General features: G+C 54.2%; 1 protein-coding gene and 1 long non-coding RNA gene across 2 annotated transcripts in view; one reads left to right on the forward strand and one right to left on the reverse strand.

Moving 5' to 3' along the window:
• The window catches only part of LOC104861878, a 98,272-nt gene that overhangs the window by 59,334 nt on the left and 15,739 nt on the right, over positions 1-23,199 (forward strand). The window lies entirely within an intron of this gene.
• Positions 7,929-9,928, reverse strand: CUNH16orf82 (chromosome unknown C16orf82 homolog). Its single transcript, XM_010623493.2, has one exon. The coding sequence runs from the start codon at positions 9,890-9,892 to the stop codon at positions 9,326-9,328; it is 567 nt and encodes a 188-aa protein (XP_010621795.1). The 5' UTR covers positions 9,893-9,928; the 3' UTR covers positions 7,929-9,325.

Raw genomic sequence — 23,199 nt, forward strand, 5'->3', positions numbered from 1 at the left:
CCTCCTCTTTCTCTCTTCCCCCTTTTCCCTTCCCTTTGGTTGTGGCTCACATCTAGATGTCCCTCAAAGCCTCGTGTGCTCACGGGTGTGGCTTTGGGAAGGTGACTGGATCCTGAGAGAGTGACTCAACAGAGGAGTCAGAGTTGTGCTTAGCTCACCTAAAATGGGGTCCACTGTGCTTCTTGTTCCCCACAGTTCCCCTCCTTTATCTCCGGACGAGAGGATCACCACCTACCCAGGTGCCCAAGACACAGATGGGGGTGGCTCATGGTCTAGCCCCCCTCACCTCCTCCTCTTCTGGGCCACACTAGCGCCTGGTGGCTGCACTCAAATCTGCGGCTCTCTATCTTTGTTCCCCGCCTCTTGCTTGGACAGCTCGACCACAGGCCTGGTCCTTTTCCAATCTCTTCCTCATACTTTGAAGCAATTCCCTTAAGCACATAGCAGACTTGTTTTCTCGCTCTGTTTCTGAATATGCACATGCATGTGTGTGTATAGACGGTGTCTGTCATGGTGTAAATATGAACTATCCCGAAAAGTTTGTGTGGACGAGGGCTTGCTGTTCAAGGCAGCAGTGTGCTGAGGTGGGGCCTGGGGAAGTGACTGCATCTGAGGCTGCCAATCTCATTGGTCGATTATCTTATCCACGAGAGTTAATTAGGTAGACGGCTGTCAGGGTGGGGGCCCAGCAGGAGGAAGGAGGTCCCTGGAGACATGCGTTTGAGGCTTCATATCTCTTCCCACACTGTTTCCTGTCCTCCCCTTCCTGGCTGCACGAGTTGAGCATCAGGCCCTTCTGCCATGTTTCTGCCCAGGAGCCAGCTGACCATGGACTGAAACCTCTAAAACCATGAACTAACATAAACTTTTCTTCTGTTAAGTTTGGTATGTCAAAGGCCTTGCCACAGCGATAGAAAGCTGACTAAAATATCTATGCATCACCTATCTGTCTGTCTGTCCATCTATCTATCATCCATCCACTTATCTAGGACATCTCTGTTTCAGAAAGAGGTGACTCGGTGCTGACCATGGGGCTGGTCATGCAACTGATTCTCATTTCTACACATTCTGGCAACCCACATTTTTCTTCTCTTCTGAGAAATTACATATAAGAAAGGGCACAAATCTTAAGTGTTCAATTTAATTTTTTAAAAAATATAACCACCATCAAAAGCGAGATACAGACCAGGTAGTGCTCCCATCTCCCATGTGCCCCTCCAGTGGATGCTCCCTGAAGTTAATCCACCTGCAGCCTGCACTGTCACAGACGTGTTTTTACATAAGTGCAATGCGATCCTGTGTATCCTTTTGCACATGGCTTCTTTTGTAAGCATTATCTTGTTGTGCGGCAGTGTTTTCTCCGCTGGGCAATCTTCCATTGTATGACTGTATTACAATTTATTCGCCCATTTTACTGCTGATGGATGTTAGGTTTGTTTGCAAGTTGGGGTGGTGATGCACATTTTCATAGGTCCTTTTTGGTGGACGTAAACAGTATTTTCTCCCATGCATATTCGTAGGAGTCACATCTGGATTGCCAGGTGAAGGGGCAGGGCTGTATTTAGCTTTGGCACATACCACCAGCCGCCTCCCAGAGTGGACTGTCCCCCCTCACACCACGTTAGCATGTGTGGAAATTCTCAGAGCTGCACAACTTTATCATCATCTAGTGGCATCAGTTCTTTTAATTTTACCCACTCTGGTGAGGCTGCAGAGGATTCTCCTTGTGATTTTAAATGGTTTTTCCTTGACCATTAGCAGTACATTTAAAAAAATATTTGAATTTATTATTTATTTTTATTTTTTTCTCTCATTGAGTTTTAAGACCGTTCCTAGGGAAGACATCTTGTTCTAATTCTGAGGAACCCCTTCCCCTGCGGACCGCTCTTACCCATCAATCCCCACCCAGGCAGGGGGTTTCCCGAGCCTGGGTGCACGGCCGAAGGCCTCCTGAGTTTGTCACAGGGAGCCTGGCTTTGGCACAGACAACTTGTTGTTGTCACACTTCTTGAAGGAAAGAGATGCCCTCTTTCATGTTTGTGAAGCTACTACTCCTTTCTCTCATGCCACAGTTATTTATTAACGCATTACCCCAAAACTTACTGGCTTAAAACAGCACATACACATAAGGTCAGACCGAGGTACGATTGAGACCACTGAGGTAGGCAAAGTCTAAGCAACATGTGATGAGTTTATTGTAGTCTGGATGCAGTGGGGCCAAGGGCAAGCAGGCCGTTGGCACTGAGAGGAAGATGCTTGGCTTGATATGGGGCATTTTAGATAGGGAGGGGGCACTGATTAAGAGGGTGGAAAATTTTAGTGTTCCCTGGGTGACGGGCCTGGGGCTGGCTGATAAACAGGGTGGGGTGAGAGCAGCACGGCAGCTGGCTTCTTGATATCTCTGTGCTCCTGTGGCTGTGGGTCTCGGGTCTGCTCGGGCGGCGGTCCGACCTGGGGGACCTGTCAGTGTGGTGTTAGGATTTCTGTGGGCCAGCAGCCGGGTGTAGTTTAGCCGGGTCTTCAGGCTCGGGCTCTTTTCCGAGGCTCCAGCCCGGGTCTGGGGTCATCTGTAGGCTGGGTTCTGGACCACCTGCTTCCCGGCCCACCGCTGTGGCTCTCAGCAGCCTCAGCCTCACCGGGCAGGGTCTCCATCTGAGCAGGACCCTGGACCTGCTCCCAGGAGCTGGCTTGTGCGAAGTGGGAGAAAGCCTGGCAGGGCAACGCCACCAGCCAGGGGACGCAGACCAGTCTTCACCAACGGCATCTGTCAGGTTTTGTTCCTTGCCCAACTACATTTAGGGAGAGGGGGACCACACAGGGCAGGAACACCAGGAGGGGACGCTGGGGGGCCCCCGGAACTCCTCCTCTCCCAGATGCTACCCTGGTTCTAGTTTAGGCCAGGCGCCCTGTTTCCCTTCAGCGACCCCGCCCTCAGCCCTGATTGGTCCAGGATGTATTTCTGACAGTGGCAGAGCCAATCAGTCTACAAAACCCTTGGTCAGGCTGCTGAGCCGGGTGACGTAGGACTTAAAAGCCAGGGTGACTTGCTCCACAGGGAAGGGGGCACAGGAAGGGACCAGAGAACAAGATCTAGGGAGAATGGAGACCCTGAGAAGCAGTGGCTCTGGCTGGGGTCCCACCCGACCTTCCCTGCGTCTGGCAGATGTGCTCTGTCCCGTACCAAATTCAACCCTTTCCTCGGCCTCCTCTTCCTTTCGCAGCAGCTGTTTTAAGTGGGTTTCCCCTCTGCAACCAGTCTTGAGAAGGAATTGTTTTCACTGTTTCCTGCCAGTCCTTCCTCTTGAGCAAGTCTTTTTGCAAACACTAGCAGTACTGTCCACTGCGAGAACGGGAGGGGAGCTGGCACCTGCTGGCCGCTCCCTGTGCCCCGCTGTCTCAGGCCTGAGAGGCCTGGGTTGGGGTCATCCGTTCCACAGAAAAGGGAAGCGAGGTTCAGAGAGAGTAAGGGGTTGGCCCGGGGGGCTCATCTCGTCCGCACTCCCGGCTGGTCCGACTCTGAGGGCAGAGTTCTTTCTGTTCTGCTGAAGTCTGGTTACTCCCCGCCCCCCACGGAAATGTGTTCCAAAATAAGCCTCTCCCTTTTGAAGTTTGGAGGTCAGGTATTTTGTCCCAGCAGTGAGGGAAGTGACCCAGAAGCTCTGCCCCTTGTCAGGATTTTGTCTCAGTCCTCTCCCTCTCAACAATGCCTTGCTCCAACTTTGGGAGCAATAAACTATGCTTCCAGAAAGTTCCGCTCGCTGCCTACTTCCCATCTCTCGTGACGCACCTGAAATCCACCCCAGCGCCTCTGGTCCAGGTGGAGAATGTACAGCCCTGGCCTCTGCCCCACGCAGAGCAGAGCCGGAACCCACGGTCCCCCGCCAGCTGTGGAAGGAAGGCCAGCGGCCGCCCTCTGAGCCTTACTTTCTCAGCTGTGGAGTGGGAATGAGAAATCGAATCCCACAGAACTTTGGGGAGAGTAAATAAGTGAAAGCAAAGCCTTTACCCTCCTGTTTGACAGAAAAGAGCCTGAGGTACAGTAATTGCTTTGGCTGCTGCTGTCCAGGCCCCCACCCCCACCCCGGGGCTCTGAGGAAGTTAGGGGCACTTCAGTCCCTTTCCCCATGGGCTCCGTGCAATTCTGTCCACCTCCGCACCCCTGGACCCCTATGGTCGCAGCTCAGCAAGCCAGTGTCTCTCTGGGAATTCCAGGGAGGGATCACTGGCTGGGAGGCCTCTGCTTGTTGCTAGATGCAGAGAAAACAAATACTGTTTTAGAAACATTAATAATTGAGAGGTTTCAGCAGAGAATAGGCCAGCATTTGGGGAATTGAAAATTAAGACTCAGGCAGGCACTCCCCCAAGCTGATTTCCTGATGAATTATTCACGGAACTGAGGCCCGCAAAGACCTAGACAAGAGGCTGCCTGGTCTGCCCTCACCAGTGCCACCACCACCACTGCCTCACTGAGACTTTTCCCTGACCCCTGGGCCGGGTTCTGGTTTTAGTTTTTTTTTTGTACTGGGATTGAACTGTGGGCCTTCACACTGAGCTACATCCTAGCCTTTTAAATTTTTATTTGCTTTTTAAAAAAATTTTTGAGACAAAGTCTTGCTAAATTGCCCAGGTTGGGCTCAGACTTGCAATTTTCCTGTCTTAGCCTTCTGGAGTGTGGGGATTATAGGACTGTGCTGTCATGCCCAGCTTCTGGACTAAATTTTCATTGTTCTCTTGTTGGCATGTAGTTGTATGATTTTTGGCAATTCAGAGCCTCTCCCAGGGAAGTCCTGCCACCTTTGAGCTGACTGTGACTGTGATCTAAGTGAGGGAAGGGACCCAAAGCCTCAGCTCACAGGGAGGCCTGTCCCCCAGAACTCTGGAGGATGTGTTCCTCTGTGTTCCTCTTCTGGCCTCCCCCTTTCCCTACACACACATTCCCTGAGGGCCTGCTCTGCACCAGCCCCTGCCCTGACACTGTCAGGGAACCAGACCCGACAAGGGCGGAGAGCTGCTCCCGCCTGTGGTTGCCAGGTGTCGCCCATCTGCCTCCTCCTGAATCTCTGAGGTCTGCAGGCTGAGCACAGTGAGTCCAGGCCAGGAGAGGTGGTCCACGTCCTTACTTCCAAAGTCCTCCTCGTTTCCCACGCCATCTGAACTCCTGCACCTAGATCTCAATCCCGATGAAAGGGAAAGCTTACGTTTGCACAGAAACCTCACAATCTCTCCAAACCGGAAACAAGGCCTGTCCACCGGATGTCGGGTGCAGCATGTGACACTCCAGCACCGAGCATGGACAGCGCGGTGGGTCCAGTACCCTGGAGAGAGTGTGAGGAGCCAGACCCCAAGGCTGTAGGTGGTCGGTGCCTGTGACCCTCTGGGTGCAGCACTCAGGAAGCGGACAGTGGTGCCCATGCCCTTTGGGCTCTGAGAAAATGCTGGAGTGTTTAAACAGGGGAGGTCTACAGTAGACATCTGTTTCAGAAAGATTGCTCTGTTGTGTATTTAGAAGCAGAAGCTGATGGATCTACGAGCCTCCTCCTGCCTTCAGAAATGTTTTCATTTGCCTTAAAAAAAAAGAATTTGAATCTGTGACTTGTATTTAAAAACCAGGTCTCACACAAATTCTGCATTCCTGGCTTCTCTCCAGGTGAGACACACGCCTTCGGTTTGCCTGAGCTGCAGCCCACTCCCTTGTATCCCTCCCCAGCTTAGTGTGTGCTGACTTTGACCCCAGGGGCTGCAAGTGGGTTGTGGGGGAGAAGACGCGGAGGGCAGCCTTTCCCAGTGTGGTCTGACAGTGTCCTCCTGCAGCGGTAGTCTGGGTCCTGGCTGTCGCCCAGAGGCTTGGTTGCCAGCCTGTGGCACTACTGGGATGTGGTGGGAGGTGTAGAAGGCGGAGCCTAGTGGGAGGAAGTTAGGTCATTATGGGTGTGGCCTTGAGGGGGACACTGGGACCCCGACCCTTTCCCTCCCTCTGTGTTCCCCAGCTGCCACCTGCCTAGTGGTCCACAGACATCCTGTACCACACATTCCCGCCATGATGTACTGAACCACCACAGGCCCCCGGCAGGAGGGCCAAGTAAACAAGGATGGGGCCAAAATAAATGTCTCCTCCTTAGAAGCTGATTATCTCAGTCCTGTCACAATAATGCAAAGTTAACCCCCCTGGGGAAATCTGAAACATGCTGATGTGCTGCCCAGTCCAAGTTGCCAGGGGCAGCTTGGGCGTGTGTATTTTGATAAGAGCTCTCTCTCAGTTACTTTCCTGCTGCTGGACACCATACCTGACGCTTGCAATTTAGAGAGGTTTACTTTGGCTTATGGTTTCAGTCCATGGTCGGCAGACACCAAGGCAGAGGCAGCACGGCAGAGGGGTGTGGCAAAAGCAAAGGTGCTCAACCCAGGGAGGCCAAGCATCAGAGAGAGAAGGGAGGACAAGGACACACCCTTCCAGTTCATGACCCAGTGACCACCTCCAACTAGGCCCCACCTCCTACAGCAGTCAGCTGTGAGTTCATTCATGGGTGGCATCACTGACGAGTGTAGCGCCCCAGGATTGAGTCACCTTCCACACACACGAGAATTCTGGGGGATATTTTAGATCCTAACCATAACATCCCCCCAATATTCCAGAGAAGATGTAGTACCAGGGGCTCGGCAGAAACAGGAGAGAGGTGCTGGGACCCCATCTGCTGCCCAGGGCCATGGGAGGAGGCAGTCACAATGGTGCCACATGGCAGCTGCTTGGGTCACACCCTGTCCGGGAGCCTGCGGCCTCCAGTGTGAAGGGGTCCAGAGTGCATCTGTCCGATGTAGCTGTGCCCCTCACTTTGCTCTGTGTGTCCTCTGAGGCCGGAATGCAAGGGGAATGTCTGAAAGGGATGAGGGAGGGGCCACGCCTTCTGAGCTGCACCTTCACAAGACGAGGAATTGCTTGGTGCCAGGCTGAACCTCTGGGACCCCCTTTGAACCTTACCCTTAATATGGTGATGTAGAGAGGTGGGGCCTTTGTGAGGCAACAGGGTCATGAGGACAGAGCCCTTGTGAGTGGGATTCGTGTCTGTTCCGGTCCTGATCTGAAATGTCTCCTAAAAGTCTTCTGTGTTTGGAGCAGGGCTTTGGTAAGGTGATTGGATCGGGGGCTCTGCGTTCCTCAGCTAATCCACTGATGTGTTTCTAGCTGGAAGGTCTGTCCCTGGGGCGTGCCGCTGGAGGACACATTTCTTCCTATACTTCATCTGCCCTCTTTCTGAGTCCAGCCCCCACGAGGGGAGCGGCTCGCACCTGCCGTGTCCACCGTGATGTTTCTCCTTTGGATCCAGCTGGTCGTGGACTGAAACCTCTGAAACTGTGAGCCAGATAAACTCCCCTCCTTTTGTCTGTGGCTGTTCAGTATGGGAAGCTGACCCAGAAAACTCCCTGTCCTCTTCCCCAAATGATGTTACAGTGCAAAGGCAATCGTCTGTGTCAAGTGGTCGCCTTCATCTCGGACTGCCAGGCTCCTGAACTATGAAAAACAAATAAACTTCCATTACTTGTAAGCCATTAGCTTTTGGTATTTTGTTATAGCAGTGCTAGTGGACTACGATACTTGGGTAGGGGTGAGGGTAGGAGGTGATTTGTCTGTCCAGAATCTTGAGTACTCAGACCACTGGAGAAAAGTGGGTGAAAATGTTTTCCAAGGGGCACCCACCCGACCTTCTGTTGAAGATGCTAATCTCCTCCGTATGAGCAGCTGTGTGAAACAGGATGGACACCGCTGCCCCTTTACAGGCGGGCCAGGAAAGGAAATAGAGACTCGGCACTCTGCCCACTCGGAAGTGGCAGCACTGTGCTACGCTGAGCTGCCTCCACAGCTCTCTGCGGTCTGCGCCCATCCACGCCTTAGCCCTGGCTGGGGCTGCACACACAGAGCCACACACGTGTGACCTCCCCAGATGCCTTTATTGTCTTTGGTGTCCCCTCAGCATTCCTCCTGGCACCCAGTGGGCATCTTCACGGCTGGCCGTGGCCTCTGCCCCCGAGGACCCTCTTGCTCCCTGATCTGTGAGTCACTGCAGGAAGGAGCTCTGGGTCCTGAGCAGGGGCAGGGCCCAGACTGCCACCTTCCCCCCGCCCACACAGGTGGCTTCACTTGGCTGGGCTGGTCTCTGTCCCACTGTCGGCCACAGGAAGCACAGTTCCAACCTGCGGGTGAAGGGCAGCTCCTGGCTCCTCCTCTCATCCCTGGGCCTCTCTGAGAACCACAGAGACACAAGTGGTGTCAGGAGCCTTCACCCTCAGGAGGACCGTGCTCGGAAGGAAGTGGACTCTTCCATAAATGACACTCCTCAGGGACTGGGGCCCTGATGCAGCCCGCAGGGTTCTCTAGACGCATTCACTGATGACCCCGGGGTGGCCCCTCTGGGCTGTGCTCTCAGGGATGCAAGAACCACAGGGCTGCTCTGTGACCTGTGCTTGCTATGGAGTGTGTGCTCTGGGGCTGGGATGCACTGGGTTCCCATGGAGGGCGCTGCTGCTGCTCCTGGACTTGGACACTCAGGCAGGGGTTGCTCGCTTCTTCTCAGTTCAGCACGATTGGTGTTGGCTGTTGATGGTGCTGGGCACTTAGGATGTTTTCACTACAAAGTGTTCCACCCTCTGATCGTTTCACCTTCTGGTGGTGGGTTGATGGGTTCGGCTCCGTTGGCCCTGCCACTGTGGTGCCCCCTGCAGACGTGCCTGGCTCCATCACGAGGCTCGCAGTACTGGCTGTTGTGACTGCTGGTGGCCTTCTTCCCCCAGCTTGGATGGGTCTTGCTACCGCTCTTGTCACTGGCAGCAGTGCTCCGAGAGGTGGCCTTGCCCTTGGGCACAGGCCTTTGGCATGGACGCTCGGCACTGCTGTCCGGCCGCAGGAGCACTGCCTGCGGATGGCCGCTGTGCGTAGGGAGGGCTCTCCCTCGAAGGCTTTGCCGTGGTCACGGTTTTGAAGGCCAGTGTTGGCAACTTCTGTGGGCGGAGCGTGGATCTTAGGGCCCTTGTGCCTGCGGCTCCTGGTGGGGACCCCAGGGCTGGGGTCTATAAAGGCCCGTGTGCCTGGGCAGGCTGCTGGCCCTGGGACGCCTCACTGCTGTCCGTCCCGCTGGCCCTGGGCTTGTCCTCCTGGAGGTTGGTGCTGCTGCTCAGTGTGCTTTGCCCGCCACCACTGGTGCAGAGGCCCTGGCTGCTGCTGGGCTGGCTGGAGGCCTGGCTGGCCGAGGTGCTGAGCAGCCCACTGCTGCTCACCTGGTAGGTCAGGAAGCTGCTGCCCGGGCTGAGGGAGCCGATGCTGCTCAGGCTGCTGCTACTGCTGCCCGGCAGGCTGGTTTTGCTCTTCCCCTCCAGCTTGCTTGGTGCTGGGGCCTTGGCCTGAGCTTTTCCTGCACAGTGGGCTCTGTGGTGGCCCAGGAGTGATCACAGCGCTCAACTGACTGCTCTGAGTACTGCCCACCTGGGTGTTGAGCCTTCTGGTCAACCGCTTGATTCGACGGCCGCGCACCAGGCTGGTGCTGCTGCTCTCCTCATCCCCTGCGTAGCCGCTGCTCCCCAGGCTGCTGCTGCTCTGGTCCTTCAGTCTGGGATAGAGCATGCTATGAACCAGGCTCTGCCTGCTGCGCGGGTTGGCCAGGGTGCTGCCGGAGACTCTCAGGGATTCCCGAACGACGGCGGCATAGCTTGGCTGTTGGCGCGGTTGGAGCTCTAAGCTGGGTGACCATGGGCTTGGCTCTTCCCCCAGAGCACCACAGGCAGAAGAGCCCCCTTCTTCTGCCTTGGGGACAATGGGGGGCAATGGCATTGGCTTATCCAGGAGGAGGTGGCCCTGGGAGGCCTCTGAGTGGTGACTGGCCTCTCTGGGGAGAGGTGGCTCCATTTATATGGCGCTGTCTGAAGACAGCGTTCTGATTGGCTGATTTTGTCCCCATGGCAACAGGGCCTGCGAGGTGCCAGGAAGAACAATGCTGCTGTCATAGAGGTCAGTTACATCAGCAGCCTTTCCTGGAGGGAGGAGCTGGGTGGAAGGGGGCCCACAGCCCAGGAGGCGAGCTCCACCCTCCTGAAAAACTTCCCAGCTGCACTACTGTGCCAGCCCCTGCCTCCTTGCTGAGGTAGTTACAAGGCTGGAGAGAATACCACAGACAGGAGTTTGCTCCAAATCTCTTGCCAGATTTTCAAGGCCCTGCTGGTTTGGTTTTCTCAGCTTCACTTTGTGCCATACCCTACTCCTTCCCCACATTGAAGGGAAATCCTCAGAGTCACACCAGTTTTCATGTTCTAAGATCTGACCTGCTGCAGGGCCTTTGCACAGGCTATTCCCACCACCTGGAATGCTTTCCCTTTGGTCTCTCATCCTTTAAGCTTGAGTTTAAGGAACTCTTTCTTGAGAAGCCTCCTTTGATTCACCAAGAAGAACCTTCTACCTTTTTTAATGCTCCTTGCTATTTTATGTTCCTTGTGACGTCATTATGTGTTATATATGTATTTATGGTCAGTTCCCTCCATCAGAATATAAACTTGATTTCTTTGCCTCCAATGTCCAGCACACTGCCTGGCCCATAATAGATACTTATTAATTGGTGATTAAATGAAGAAATAAATGAACTGCCTGGCTTATGCATCCCAATCACCTAGGACACTTAACAAAAACCACATCGGCATTGTCTGGGACAGTGACTCTGTGCCCTGTTAGAATCACCTAGGGCTGCCTGGGCCCCCGCCAGAAGTCCAGCGTTAACTGGTTTAAGATGAGATTTTGGAGGAAGAGTTTTAAAAAATCTTTCCCGGTAACTGCAGAACGCAGCTGACATTAAGAATCATGCTGGGCAGAGTGGCTCAGCCACCCACGTGTTTCCCACGTGACCGTAATGGCAACCCTGAAGAAGTAGTGGCATTGTCCTAGTGACTTTCCTCATTGCTGAGACACAATACCTGGCACCCACAATTTAAAGGAGGGGAGGTTTAGTTTGGCTCCTCTATTCAGTCCATAGCTGGCCAGCTCCAGAGAAGAGAGGCACAGAGGCAGGGTCTGGCGGAGGGAAGCTGCTCACATCATGGCAGCCAGGAAGTGGAGAGCCAAGAATGAAGCTGGGAAGGAGACGCACCCTTCCAGCTCTCCTGCAGTGACCCGCCTCTGACCACCTTACCCCACCTCCTAACAGCGAGCCAGCTGTAGCACCCCCATGGAACCTTCTATAAGACCTGCCTCTGAGCTCATGAGGCTTTGGGGAGACATCCAGTTATAAACCATAACAGGTGCCTTCCATAGAAAGTAACCCATGTATCAATTATTAGTAGATACTTAATAGCTCCTTATAGGGGTGATTGATTGAATAAATTAAGAGATTCATTGATCTGTGAAGAGGTCTCGAGTGGGTTTTAAAGGCTTTGAGAATTCATTGAATTGATATGCAAAAATTGCAAGGAGCTCCACATGTTTTCTGTCCCTGAAAGAAAGAGTTCTGGCTTTTGTCAGATTCTTGAGTGTTTATCAGAAACACAGAAAGATCAGAAGATCAGGAAGAAGAAAGAGGTGATGCAGCTCTTACCTTCTCATGTGGGGGTGGTGCCTGGTGCTTAGCCTGAGTCTGGAGGAGCTGGAGGACAGCATCTGATTCTACTGGGACACAGGGTAGCCTGAGAAGGAAGGAGCTCCTTGGAGACAGAGTGGCTCAGCCCCTGGACAGCCATCCGCACCCTGGCCGCTAAGTATCACTGTTGTCTTTATTATGGATTCTTTCCCCACTGCTGGAGGCCCTGCAGCCTCTCTCCCCAGAGAGACCCCCTCTGTCCAGGAACCCCGATTCTCCCAGGCTGGGGAGGGGCTCTTCTCACCACCTGATTTCCCGTCCCCATGACCCTGTGCTTCCCTCCAGGGGATGATGGCTTTGTGGTGATGCCTAGAGTAAGGGGTTGGGGGGGCCCAGCAGCTGTGGGAGGCAGGGACAAGATTGGAGCTTTAGGACTGGCACGGGAGAGGCAGGGCATCAGGCTCCCAGGCAAGAGGCGGGGCTCCGAACTGGCTCTTTTCCTGCACAAATGCAAAGCAGGGCAGACGTCCCAGAGCTAGGAATTCATGGCGAGCCCATTGGCACCCACACTACACCCTTCGTCCCCAGGCCACCTGACCCAGTCCTGCTGTGTTGTTGTACTGGGGTGAATGCTCCAGACTGGTCTAGTGTGAATGGCAAAGTTCTTGCAGTCTCAGAGCCCTTCTGCTGCACCTGCAGCCTGTGAATGCCAGTGAGGCCATAGGTCCACTGAGTCCTCCAGCCACTCTGGGCATCTGGTATCAGTTCCTGCTTGTGTGTTCCAGCACGTGCACACCTGCCCGTCCCCTACAGAGCCCCCAAGGTTGGCACCCAGGCTCTGTCCCTGCCTCCACTGCCGTGCTGTGCCCGAGGTCACAGCCTGCCCAGGAATCCTCCGGGGACGAAGGTCCCTATGGCTCAAGTAGCATCTTCTGGGCCCACAGGGACAGGTGGTGGCCGGTATTCCTCCTGGGGCTTGCGCCTCACAGGGGACCATCGCCAGGCTGCTTTTCTGTTCCCAGTCTTCACCTCTCTGCCTGCAGGCGCCCTCCTCTGGACACAGGAGCGCTGTGCCCTTTCCCCAGGTCTCTTCCCAGTGGACGTCAGCTTCTTCACCCAGACAGCAGGTGACCGCTGGACCCAGCAGCCAAGGCTCATGCCGGAAGCCTGGTTACAGTCCACGGTCTGTGGGTCCTGGAGACCAAGGGTCTCCCTTCCCTGGTGCAGCAGACAATGCTGTGGGTTCATCAGACCTTCTCACTTCTGTCCCTAGGAGAAGCCCCCTTCCCCTCCTCGCCTCTAGGTGGCTGTGGAATGCAGGCCGAGGGAATGTTCACTCTCTAGGCCGGGCCCGTAAGCGTACCCTCTGGGAAGGTCCTCTCTTTGGTGGAGAAAACCCCCTCCCTCCACACAGGCCCTTGTGTCTGGGCCACACTGTTTCTCGGACTAAGACCCTGAGACAGGGCTGTTGCTTGTCACGGCAGCAGCATGAGGTCTCCACACGCGAGTGCCCCTTGTGCAGAGCACACCCATGCACTCACACTTGTGCTGCCCCAGAGTTCGCAGCAGGCCCTGGCTGGACGCTTGCTCAGCACCTTCACGAAGAGCCTCAGTGTGAGGTCCGGGATGCGAAGGCTATGCTTTCTCACAGGCAGAAAAGGGAAGAAAACCCCAGAGATCACCCGCCGGACGCTGGCCCTGGCCCAGGCCTCCAGCCTCGGCTCCCCGCCACCAATCCAATAGAAGCCCTTCGCTGTGTGGGGCCTCAGCTCCCCAGGCTGCCGTGCCACTCTCGAGCCCCACTCGGAGAGATGCTGTTTATTCACTCAGCACGCACTCCCTGGACTCCGAGTCCCCTTCCTTCCACAGATGTTGAGTCCCTGTTCCCCTCTAGGCACTGTTAATTTCCTGCCTGCTGTGAGCTTAGGCCCACCAGGGAGCCAGAGACAGAAAGCAAACACACTTGCCCTGCTGTGCTGTGGGAATAAATGTCGGGAGGCCCAGAGGACGACAGAGCAGGGTGGGTGTGAGTGTGAAAGCCCCAGGCTGCGTCCTCTGTCAGAACGAGCATAGGCGAGGGGAGGAAGACGTTCGGAGGTGCTGGGAAGGGAAGGCAGGCTGTGGAGGAGCTTCACAGTTTTCACCGAGTGAGGTGGGGAATCCCAAAGAGTTCCAGCGGAGCAGTGGGGCCAGGCGGTGAGGGCTGGGGAGAGCGGGGGGGCAGACCTGGGCGTCCTGCTGATCGAGGGCCACCGAGGATGCACTTGTCCCTGAGCAGGGCTTGTCTTGCAGCATCCTGTGACCTGTGGCGTAACGGCCGCACACGCTTAGTCACGGGTCCTCCTTGTGTGTTGGGTGAGGGTAGGATGGAAGAGGAGCCAGGTGTGCGGGAGTGGGCAGGGGCACGGGGATTCCCAAGGACAGGCGTGGGCACTTGGTACACGAGGCCACACTTCCGTGTTCACATTCAGGCTCTTTGCTGTGTGATCCTGGGCAAGCTTCCTAAGCTTTAAGACTGGGGTGTGGGTGCCTGTGGATTACTCGGCGGTGACCTCAAGGGGCCCAGTTGAAGGCATGGGCAGCAGGGCAGGGGAGGGAGGACATCCAGGAACAGCACTTGGGGGAGTGTGGCAGGCAGAGCTCGTTCCTGTGGGGTCCCTGGACTCATGTTGATGCACCTCAGGCTGGAATGTTTAACCATGGGCTCCCAGCCCCACCGAGGCACAGACCCAGCAGTGGCATCTTCTGGGCCCACAGGGACAGGTGGCTGCCGGTGCTCCTCCTAGGGCTTGTCATGCAGTGACAGACCTGAGTCAGACACAGGTCAGGTGAGGTGCCAGGAACGAGCCTGCCAGCACCTGGTGTCCCCAAGGCCACCCCAGGGCCCACAAGGACGGGGTGGGGCATCAGGAAGAGTAGCCTCCTTGGCAATGGGAGGTGACTCCTTCTAGGCTGTCAGGAGGCTTATAGGATGCCAGGCCTGGGGTACAGCAGGCACTCAATAAATGCCAAGTACCAGGGCCCTACCTTGTGCTCCCTGAAGGTGGTAGCAGCACCAGAGTGAAGATACAGGAACTCAGGAGATGGGGCCAAACAGATCCCGTCACGATACAGACGGCAGGGCCATGACTTGGACCCGGAGTCTGTGACCCCAGGAGAGAGGGCTGGAGTTCCTAAGTCCTGGAGGAGGATGAAGGCCCTGTTTCCTCGTCCACCACAGGTCAGGAGAGAACAGGGAGATGGGGCCCTGCCACGGCCAGTGGGCGGGCTGAGCATGGGATCCAGGAAGGACGTTAGTGTCTCAGCCCAGCTTGGGGCATATGGGAGGCACCTCTCAGTTTCCGTGCAGACGTTTCTGAGCAAAGCAGAGGGATCAGATCCCCAAGGGGAGTGGAGTCAGATTAGCCAAGGAGACCCCTGAGAATCTGACTTGTGTTTTAGGCAGGGCTCATCCCAGGCCATGGCACCAGGAGGCTCATTCTGTGACGCCCCAGCACACCGGCCCTTTCCGGGACTCCCAGTCCCCGGTGGGGCGTCCAGGGGTGGAAGGAGACTCAGGCGGCCCCACTCCCGGCAGGCTGTGTGTCAGCTTCCGCAGTGCAGATGCTGGGGCCAGATCCAGCCTCTTCCTTCTCCCAGCTGTGCCACACGGGCGAGTTATCCAACCCGCTTAGCCTCAGTTTCCCCTGCTGTCAGCGGGGCTAGTGGATGTCAACCACTGAGGACCGGAGACCAGGGAGCCTGTCCTGCCACTGCCAAGTGCCTGGCGCCTAGGCGAGGCCATGGTGTCCCTCCAAGTCTTGCTGAGTGAATAAATGAATAAGGTGCTTTAGGCTTGGCAAGCAACTCCCACCATTCTGCTGTACCGTGAACACAGGTGGATCTGCTCGTTTAGTGGGTGGAGCGAAGGAGGGAGCAGTTACATCTTACGCTGCTGCTGCTGCCGCCTATAAGCAGAAGGGTGTTACTGCACACTGGGTGGAGTCTCGGGGCGCTGTGGGGTGAAGGGCCCGGGGCCATCTGTGTGGGCCAGGCCCTGCTTATTAAATGCCGAGCTGCAGGGGGAAGCTGAGGTTGAGGGTGGCGGGAGAGGTGTCTTAGCTCCTTGTGGCTCATCTGCAGCAGAGCTGAGCTTCAGTCCCAGGGCAGCCTAACCCTGAGGGTGACCCCCTAATTTCAGGTATGCCGGTGGGAAGAGGGGGGTCTCAGAGAGGCAGAGTCACAGGGAAGCCGGAGCTGGGAACTCAGACAGGAAGTGCACTGGGGCTGGGGCGGGGCTGGGAACCGGGCTCCCAGGCACCCCGTGTCTTCGCACCCAGCCTCCCCAAGTACCCCGGAGGCCAGAGCCTCCGTGTCCTTGCTTGTAAAAGGTCCTCCCTTGGGGGCTTTGGAGGTGCAGGTGCACAGCACACCTGAGCTCCCCAGAAGAGAAGACAATGCTGAGGGATAGTTCGCGGGCCCCTGGAGCTTCAGTTAGCGCGGCCCTGCTGCGGGGAGCCAGCCCAGAGCTCGCCCGGTGGCCTTTACATCAAATTATCCCTCCACGTTCCCAGAGAGGAGGAATTATTGGCAGAAAATGAGGATATAAACCCTGTGGGAGCCTGGCACCTTCTTGGGGCACTCGGCACCGAGCCCTTGGAAGCCTTCCAGCAGATTGGTTCATTTTTAATGGTCTGGGACTGTAGTTCATCTGTTTAATTCAAACGAGGTGACATAATATCTTTCATTTGGACTTATTACCAGCACGGCGGCGACTCGGCTCCCAGCGCTCCGTGGGCAGGATGTTCTGTCATGACTGCACAATCTCTCTCTGGCCAAATTGAAAGTCCTCAGGTAGGGCCGCAGCCTCGGAAAGGAGAGATCATCAGAGAGCAGGTCACATCGGGGATTAAGGAAGGAAAATGAATTCATTCTTTCCTCTGTTGAATAAGCAGCTGCACTTGCGTCTCTGTGATCCATGAAATAGGCTGTCAGGAAAGGAGGCAGTGAGCTGCCTTTGAACTTCACCCGCTGCTCGTGTCCCTCCCTGGGAGCGTGGCCGGGGACCCAGGGAGGAGGGCGCACTCCCTGGGCACCTGCCTGAGGCACATCTTCAGTTCACCCCAGGCCTTTCGGGGCAGGAGCCACCTTCTAATCCCACATCAGGTCTCCATCAGGGTCCCTTAGAGGCAGAAGATGGCTTCCATTGGGGGGCAGCGTGCTGTGGCTGGGATTTGTGCTGTGAATCTCAAAGGCTGCATTCTCCCCCCACTTACTGGCCTGAGCCAGGTGGGTGGGTGGCCTTTGATCTCCTCTCAGCCTCCACTTGGTAGAAATGTCCCCGTGTCCCCTCTCCCCTGCCTCTTCTCCCCTCGATGGCTGAAAGGAGGCAGAGAACACAGTGGGTTTAGCGCTGGCTGGATGTGCTGGGATTGCTCCTGGATGTGAGTTAGCTTTGTGTTAGTGTTTACACACACACACACACACACTCACACACACACACGAGTGCGCACACACTATGGTGTAGGATTTTTAGGTTTCAGGTTGTAAAGTGTGAGCATGCAGCCTGGTGAGCCCGCAGCTTGCCTAAGAGAAAGTGAGTGACAGGGCTAGGATCTGTCATTTTATCTCATTTGTGGCACTGGGCATTGAGTCCAGGACCTTCACATTGAGCTATATCCCCAGCCCTTTTCATTTTTAATTAAAAAAATTTTTTTGAGATAGGTTCTTGCTATGCAATTCAGGTTGGCCTTGAACTCACTATGTAGCCCAGGCTGGCCTCAGACTTGTGGTGATCCTCCTGCCTCAGCCTCCCGAGTGCTGGGATTATAGATGTATGCCACTACACCCAGCTTATTTTTAATTTTTTAAAAAAATTTGAGACAGGATCTCTGAAGTTGCCCAGGCAGGGCTTGAACTTGTGATCTTCCTGGCTCAGCTTCCCAGGGTGCTGAGATTACAGACACGCACCACCATATCCGGCTAGGGAGCCGTGTGCAGATCTGGGCAGGGAGAGGGCTTTGAGGCACCAATGACACAGTTACCTTCTCGCTGCTTTCTTTCTCTCCCCAATCCTCTCTGCCACCCCTCTGTGTTGTGCTTTCTTATGTCGCTCTGCGTTTCCTCCCCATGTGCAAGAGGGGGAGGTTTTGCCTGGTGTGCAGCTGTGTCCCCGCTGAACTGCAGCTGGGCCCGGGTGAGGGAGGACAGCTCTTGTAAGTCAGGCCATGCTGTGTTGGTTAGCAGTCCAGTGTTGTATTCATCATGGATACTTCTGATATTAAAATACTGACTACTGTGATTTTTGGCCTTCCCTGAAAATGTGCGCCTAGGCCAGTGCCCGGGCCCTGTCCTCACCCTGCATAGTCCAGGCACCACCGAGTAGCGCAGCTCCAGACATGTGCACAATGCAGGACGCCCTGTCATGCATGGAGTTGCATTTTCTGGGTCCCCAGGGAGGGGCGCTCCAGAGCCCTCGGGTCGGAAGCCCCTGAAACTGGTCCTCTACTCGGCTCCGTGATTGGGCAGCTGAGGATCTCGGAGCTGAGGAATCAGGGCCTGTGCCTTCCAGGGTCTGAGTTCAGCACCACGTGGAAGGGGACTCTCGAGTGGTGGGCGGGGAGAGGGGGACGCAGAGGGCCCCGGGGCTCTGGGAACCAGGAGGAGACTCACTGCCGCAGTTGTACCCACGGCAGCGTGATGGGCCCTGGCCATGTAGCGCCACTGACCCCGGCCCTGTGGGGCACCCCTGGTGGAGCCAACCGCATCCCTGAGCTTCTGATGCTGCTCCTTCGCGACATCCGATCTCTCCTCTACCTCTGGCTTTATTTCCTCCAAAGCTCGACGCATCCATTGAGATGCATTTTTATCATTAAGGTGAGAGTGAGAAATAACCTCCTGTATAATTTAAAATAGTAAAATTATCCATACCTTTCCCAGCCTCAGCTTTAAATCTTAGCCAACAATGACTCCTCTATTAACGGGCCTAATTAAATCCATTTTTCAGGACGTCTTTGGCAAATTGCATTTTAGCAAAACCGCAAGAAGTTCAGTTTGATTTGTGTCTGCTCCCGAGAGCTGTCCTGCACAAGTGGGGTCGAGGTGGGTGCTCCGTTCTCACGTGTTCTGTCTATGAATTCACTTCACAACTATTTCTTGAGCACCTACGATGCCCAGGCGTCAAACCACAGTGAGGGGAGTGGGAAGTGAAAAGATGACAGAGTCCTGTGGTGATGACCAGTGGGGGACAATGACCATTCATCAAAGCATTCTAAGGGGCAGCCCCATCTGGATGCTGTCATGGGGGGGGAAGGTCCTTCTCCAGGTCACACCACAAGGTCACCCATGTCTGGGGTGGCGCAGGGAGGAGCGCTCTGGGAGCTCTAACTGGGGGTGCCCTGTGAGCTCAGTAAAGCTGGGGCCTGAAATGGTCCCCTGATGTCACCCAGGAAGCAGGGTGTGGGGCACAGGAGAGCACGGGACTGTGCAGGGCTCCCGGCCGCTTAGCTGGGTGAGAGAAGCGCTCCTGCCTCAGCTGCATGTTGCAGTCAGGGTTTCAAACACTGCAAACGCTTGTCTCAGCCCTGACTCAGTCATTTTGGGGAAGAGGCCAAAGGCACCAGTGTTTTTTAAAGCTTTCCAGCCAATTCTAAGGCTCCACCAGGTTGGAGACCGCCTGGGCTGCATGTGCCCAGTGAGTGGGGAAGGGAAAGGCTGCGGAGCGGCTGCAGACAGACTGGGAAGTCCTGCAAGCTGGGGAGGGCTCTGGGTCTCAGCTGAGGGCTGTGAGGTCCCAGAGGGGCTGTGAGCAGGGAGGGAGGCGCTGGTATCCGTGCCCAGCAGCCGTGGAGGCAGAGAGACTGGCGCACGTGTGATCGCAGTAACTTGGGCAGGTGATGGTGGTGGCTCGGTCCTGTGCCATGAGCACGCAGAGGAAGAGAGATTGAGAAGGGCAGACAAATGCGCCTGGGTGGTGAATTGTGCATTCTGGCCAAGATTTTTTCTGCTGGCAAAGAAAGTCAAGATGGCTCCAAATGGCCTGGGACAGGGCCGATGGTTGTGACATGAATCAGAGAGAAGTGAGAAGAGGTACTGATTTGGTGGGCAGCCAAGGCAGGATCTGGCACCTCCTGGTAATGGGTAGGAAGTCACCTGGTGTATCTGTGGCTTTAGGGTAGGAGGACGAGAAGGCCCAGGGAGTGGCGTCTTTAGGCGTCTCTGAGTCTGGAGCAGGCTTTTTACTCTGAGAGCAATGGAGCCTGTGCCCCAGGACTGCTTTAAGGGAGATGTGAGTTTGTTAAAGTGTATTCGTTCTTCTTTCTCAAAGGATCACACTCATTCTTTAAGATGTTGACAATAATATGTATTCAGGAAGTCAAGTTACACAGATGACCTAGGAGTGCATCATAGGGGCATTCGATCTGGTCTGGGAGATGAAGTAAGTGTTCCCTGAGAAGATGACATTGGGGCTAAGATCTGTGGAGTGAAAGGAGGTAGGTGGGTATAGGTGGACAAGAGAGCAGTTTAGAAAGATGGAATAGCATGTGTAAAGGCCCTGTGGTGGCGATGATGGGAAGCCTGATCTGATCTGTTCTAGTAATCAAGGCAAAGCACGGAGAAAATGAAGGAGAACATAAAGTTGCTCATAAGAGAAGCCAATCCACGGTATTTATCATAAGAGGATTGACAAGTCAGTTTTAGCAGGAGCACAACTTGGTGAGCTTGTGGTTTTGGCTGCTGGTAAGGAGGGACCATGATGAAAGGAGGCACAGGTTACAGCAGGGGGCTGGTTGGGTGGTTGTCCAGGGAGGGAGGATGGGCGTGGAACAGAGTGCTGGAGATGGAGCAAAGGTCACCAGATGGATGTGAGAGACAGGGGAGTAAACAGAGCTCAGGGAGGTGGGCGGGTCAAGGAGCTGTTACAGGGAGAAGGTGAGGACAGGAGCCTTGTTTTCGGTGTGGAAGTCATAGTTACTCACTAAAAAGGAATTATTCCTCCTTTTGTTTCCAGTCTGGCAGGAACGTGTGCTCAGGGTGGCTTTCTTGCCCAGGGCCAGGTCATGAGCCATCCCATTCCCACTCACTGCCCAGAACGGGGGCGGCATCTCCCAGAGAAGGCCCCAGAGCCAGGGAGTGAGTGGATGTGAGTAACCTAAAATTTCTAAGTCTCTTGTTTTCCCAACGAGGAACTTGCAGACAGAATCCACGTTTGTGTTAGTACAGTATAGCAATTTGGGCACACAATCTGTTTGCATTAGTTAGCTCCCGCTGGGTAAGAAAGAAGTCCAAGATGAAGAGACTGAAAACCACCAAGATTTATGATTGTTTAAGAGTCTACAGTTTGGTTGGCGTTTTCTGTGGGTCTGGGTCAGGTTTGGCTGGTCTTGCCTGAACTCATGATGGTCATGGTCGGCTAGCTGCCTTAGGAGGGCCTTGGTTTGTCTCTGTTTCACACAAGGTTTTTGCTTCCAGGAGGGGTGGCATCCAGACAGAGGGAACAGGAGGTGCATAGACTCTGGGGTGAGAGCAAGCTCCGACACTTGAGGAAGCAGAGGAGCCCACATGGCTGAGCGGGGTGTGTGGGGAGGAGAGGGACAGACTGGGGCAGGGTGGGCATTAGGAGCTCCCTCCTTGTAGACAGTGGTGAGGACTTTTCCTTATATTCTTCTCAGACGTGTTTTTCTGCTGTGTCCCTTGGGTGATTCCCAGAGGGATTTCCATGCCCTGGAAGAGGCTTTGCGTTCCCACTGATTCTACTGGCACAGACTTTGCTTCTTCCATGTCTGGGCTGACATTTCCCGGGAGTCAGTCCCACTGGGTGGACTTGTCAGGCCATCAGCCCTTCCCGAAGGCCCGTCACCCAGATGGGGAAGATTTGGACCACACGCCAGAATGGGCCCGTGGCCTGTTTTATGTATTTGTTGGACCTTTGGGTTGTTTCCCAAACACTTTTCATATTATTGTGAGTGATGAATGCTGTTATGAACTTCATGTACAGTCTTTGTGTGGCCAATGAATAACAGCTAAATATTGGAAGCAAACTATATGCCTATCCACAGAAGAATGATCAAGAAAACATGGCATGAATGTGGTGGAGTACTCCTCAGCCCCAAAGAAGGATACAGATGAGTCATTTGGAGGAAAACTGATGGACTTTGGGATCATAATGCTAAGTGAAATAAATCAGACACAGAAGGCTAAATAGTGCATATTTTCCTCTTATATGAAAAACTGCAAACATAAATAATTTAAAGAGCAAAATAAAAGCAAGGAAGATAGGAAACAAAGAGATTGACTGTATGGAGCTGGGAAGGGGATTTGGGAATGGGGGAGAGGGAAAACCTGGGAAGGGAAGGGGAACTAAAACTGATTAAGATGTGTTACGTATATTTGCCAAATTCCCAAAGATGAATGCGGTTACTATATATCACAATGTATATCAATAAAAAGTCTGTATGTGGCTATTTTTCAATTTCTATTTATGTACTTATTATAATGTTAGTGCATATTTATTGCACCAATTAATGGGTTTTATTGTGACCTTTACATATTTGCATACATTGGCTGATCATGTCCATCCTACTATTCTGTCTTAGGGCCATGGTCTATTTTTATAAATAAAGTTTTACTGGAACCCAGTCATGTCATTTACCTGTAGTCCATGGTTACTTTTGAGCCACAACGTCAGAATTAAGGAGGGTGGCAGAAATTGTAAGGCCTTAAGTGTGTATCATCTGCTCACTTAGAGATAAACCTGAAATTTAAGAGGAAATACATTCAACTCTCCAGTTTGGGAGGGTGAGGAAGTTTGGGTCTGTGAGGTTACCTAGAGAAAAAGGAAACCCAAGTCCTCACCTTCTGGAACATTCTGGTCTCTTCTTCTAAGGTCACCGATTCCATTTTCAGGGTTCCACCCTGAGGACCTCACTGGAGCCTCAGAGCTTCCCAGAGGCTTCACAAATCTCAGTCACAATTTCTGGAACTTTGGGCAATATAATGAACTTTAGAAGGCCAGGAAAATACCTCAAAGCTTGCAGTTAATAAAGTACCATCATATTAGGGGTCAGATTCAGCATCCGAGTCCTGGGGAACACCCAGTCTGTAGCACTGACATCATTTGCCTTTCTACCTGATCCCCCGACGGAACCAGCGGGCCGAGGACACAGTCTGTGGGGTTAGGCACCCTGCAATCAAATTCCCTGTAATGGGGGGTGGTGCCAGAGCACTGGTTTCCTCTTGGGAAAAGCTGCTGATAATTCCCACCCCTCCGGCCACTGCAAGGCTTCCCCGAGTGTTGCTTGCAGCCTGCTTCGTTGGCAAAGAGGAGGTGCTGTGTGTCTGTAAACTGAATTTCAGGAAACCACCTCTACCCCCTTGTTAGGCAGACAAGAAAACCCTCTGGCACCTGGTGTGGGTGGAATCCTCAGCGAGTTGGAATTCAGCCCCCCGCTGAAGAATTTATGAACTCTGGGCAATATGCCTGATTTTAGAAATGCAGAAAAAAAAATCAATATCTCAAAGGCTGCAGCCCATCGCCTCTCAGAAGCGGCAGTTTCATCTTTACTGTGTCCACTGCATAAGAAGCAGTGTACTGAGCGCCAGGAGCAGTCTGTGGTGAGGGAGGATCGTAGAGATGGCGGTGCCGATATTAATGATTTAATCTGCTAAGGCGGTG

Source organism: Fukomys damarensis, unplaced genomic scaffold (genome assembly GCF_012274545.1).
Source record: "Fukomys damarensis isolate Sample0158 unplaced genomic scaffold, DMR_v1.0_HiC HiC_scaffold_34, whole genome shotgun sequence".
Lineage (NCBI taxonomy): Eukaryota > Metazoa > Chordata > Mammalia > Rodentia > Bathyergidae > Fukomys > Fukomys damarensis.

Bases quoted from the DNA above. Each gene is read 5' to 3' on its own strand.
- CUNH16orf82 (XM_010623493.2), bottom strand. From the start codon at position 9,892: ATGGAGCCACCTCTCCCCAGAGAGGCCAGTCACCACTCAGAGGCCTCC.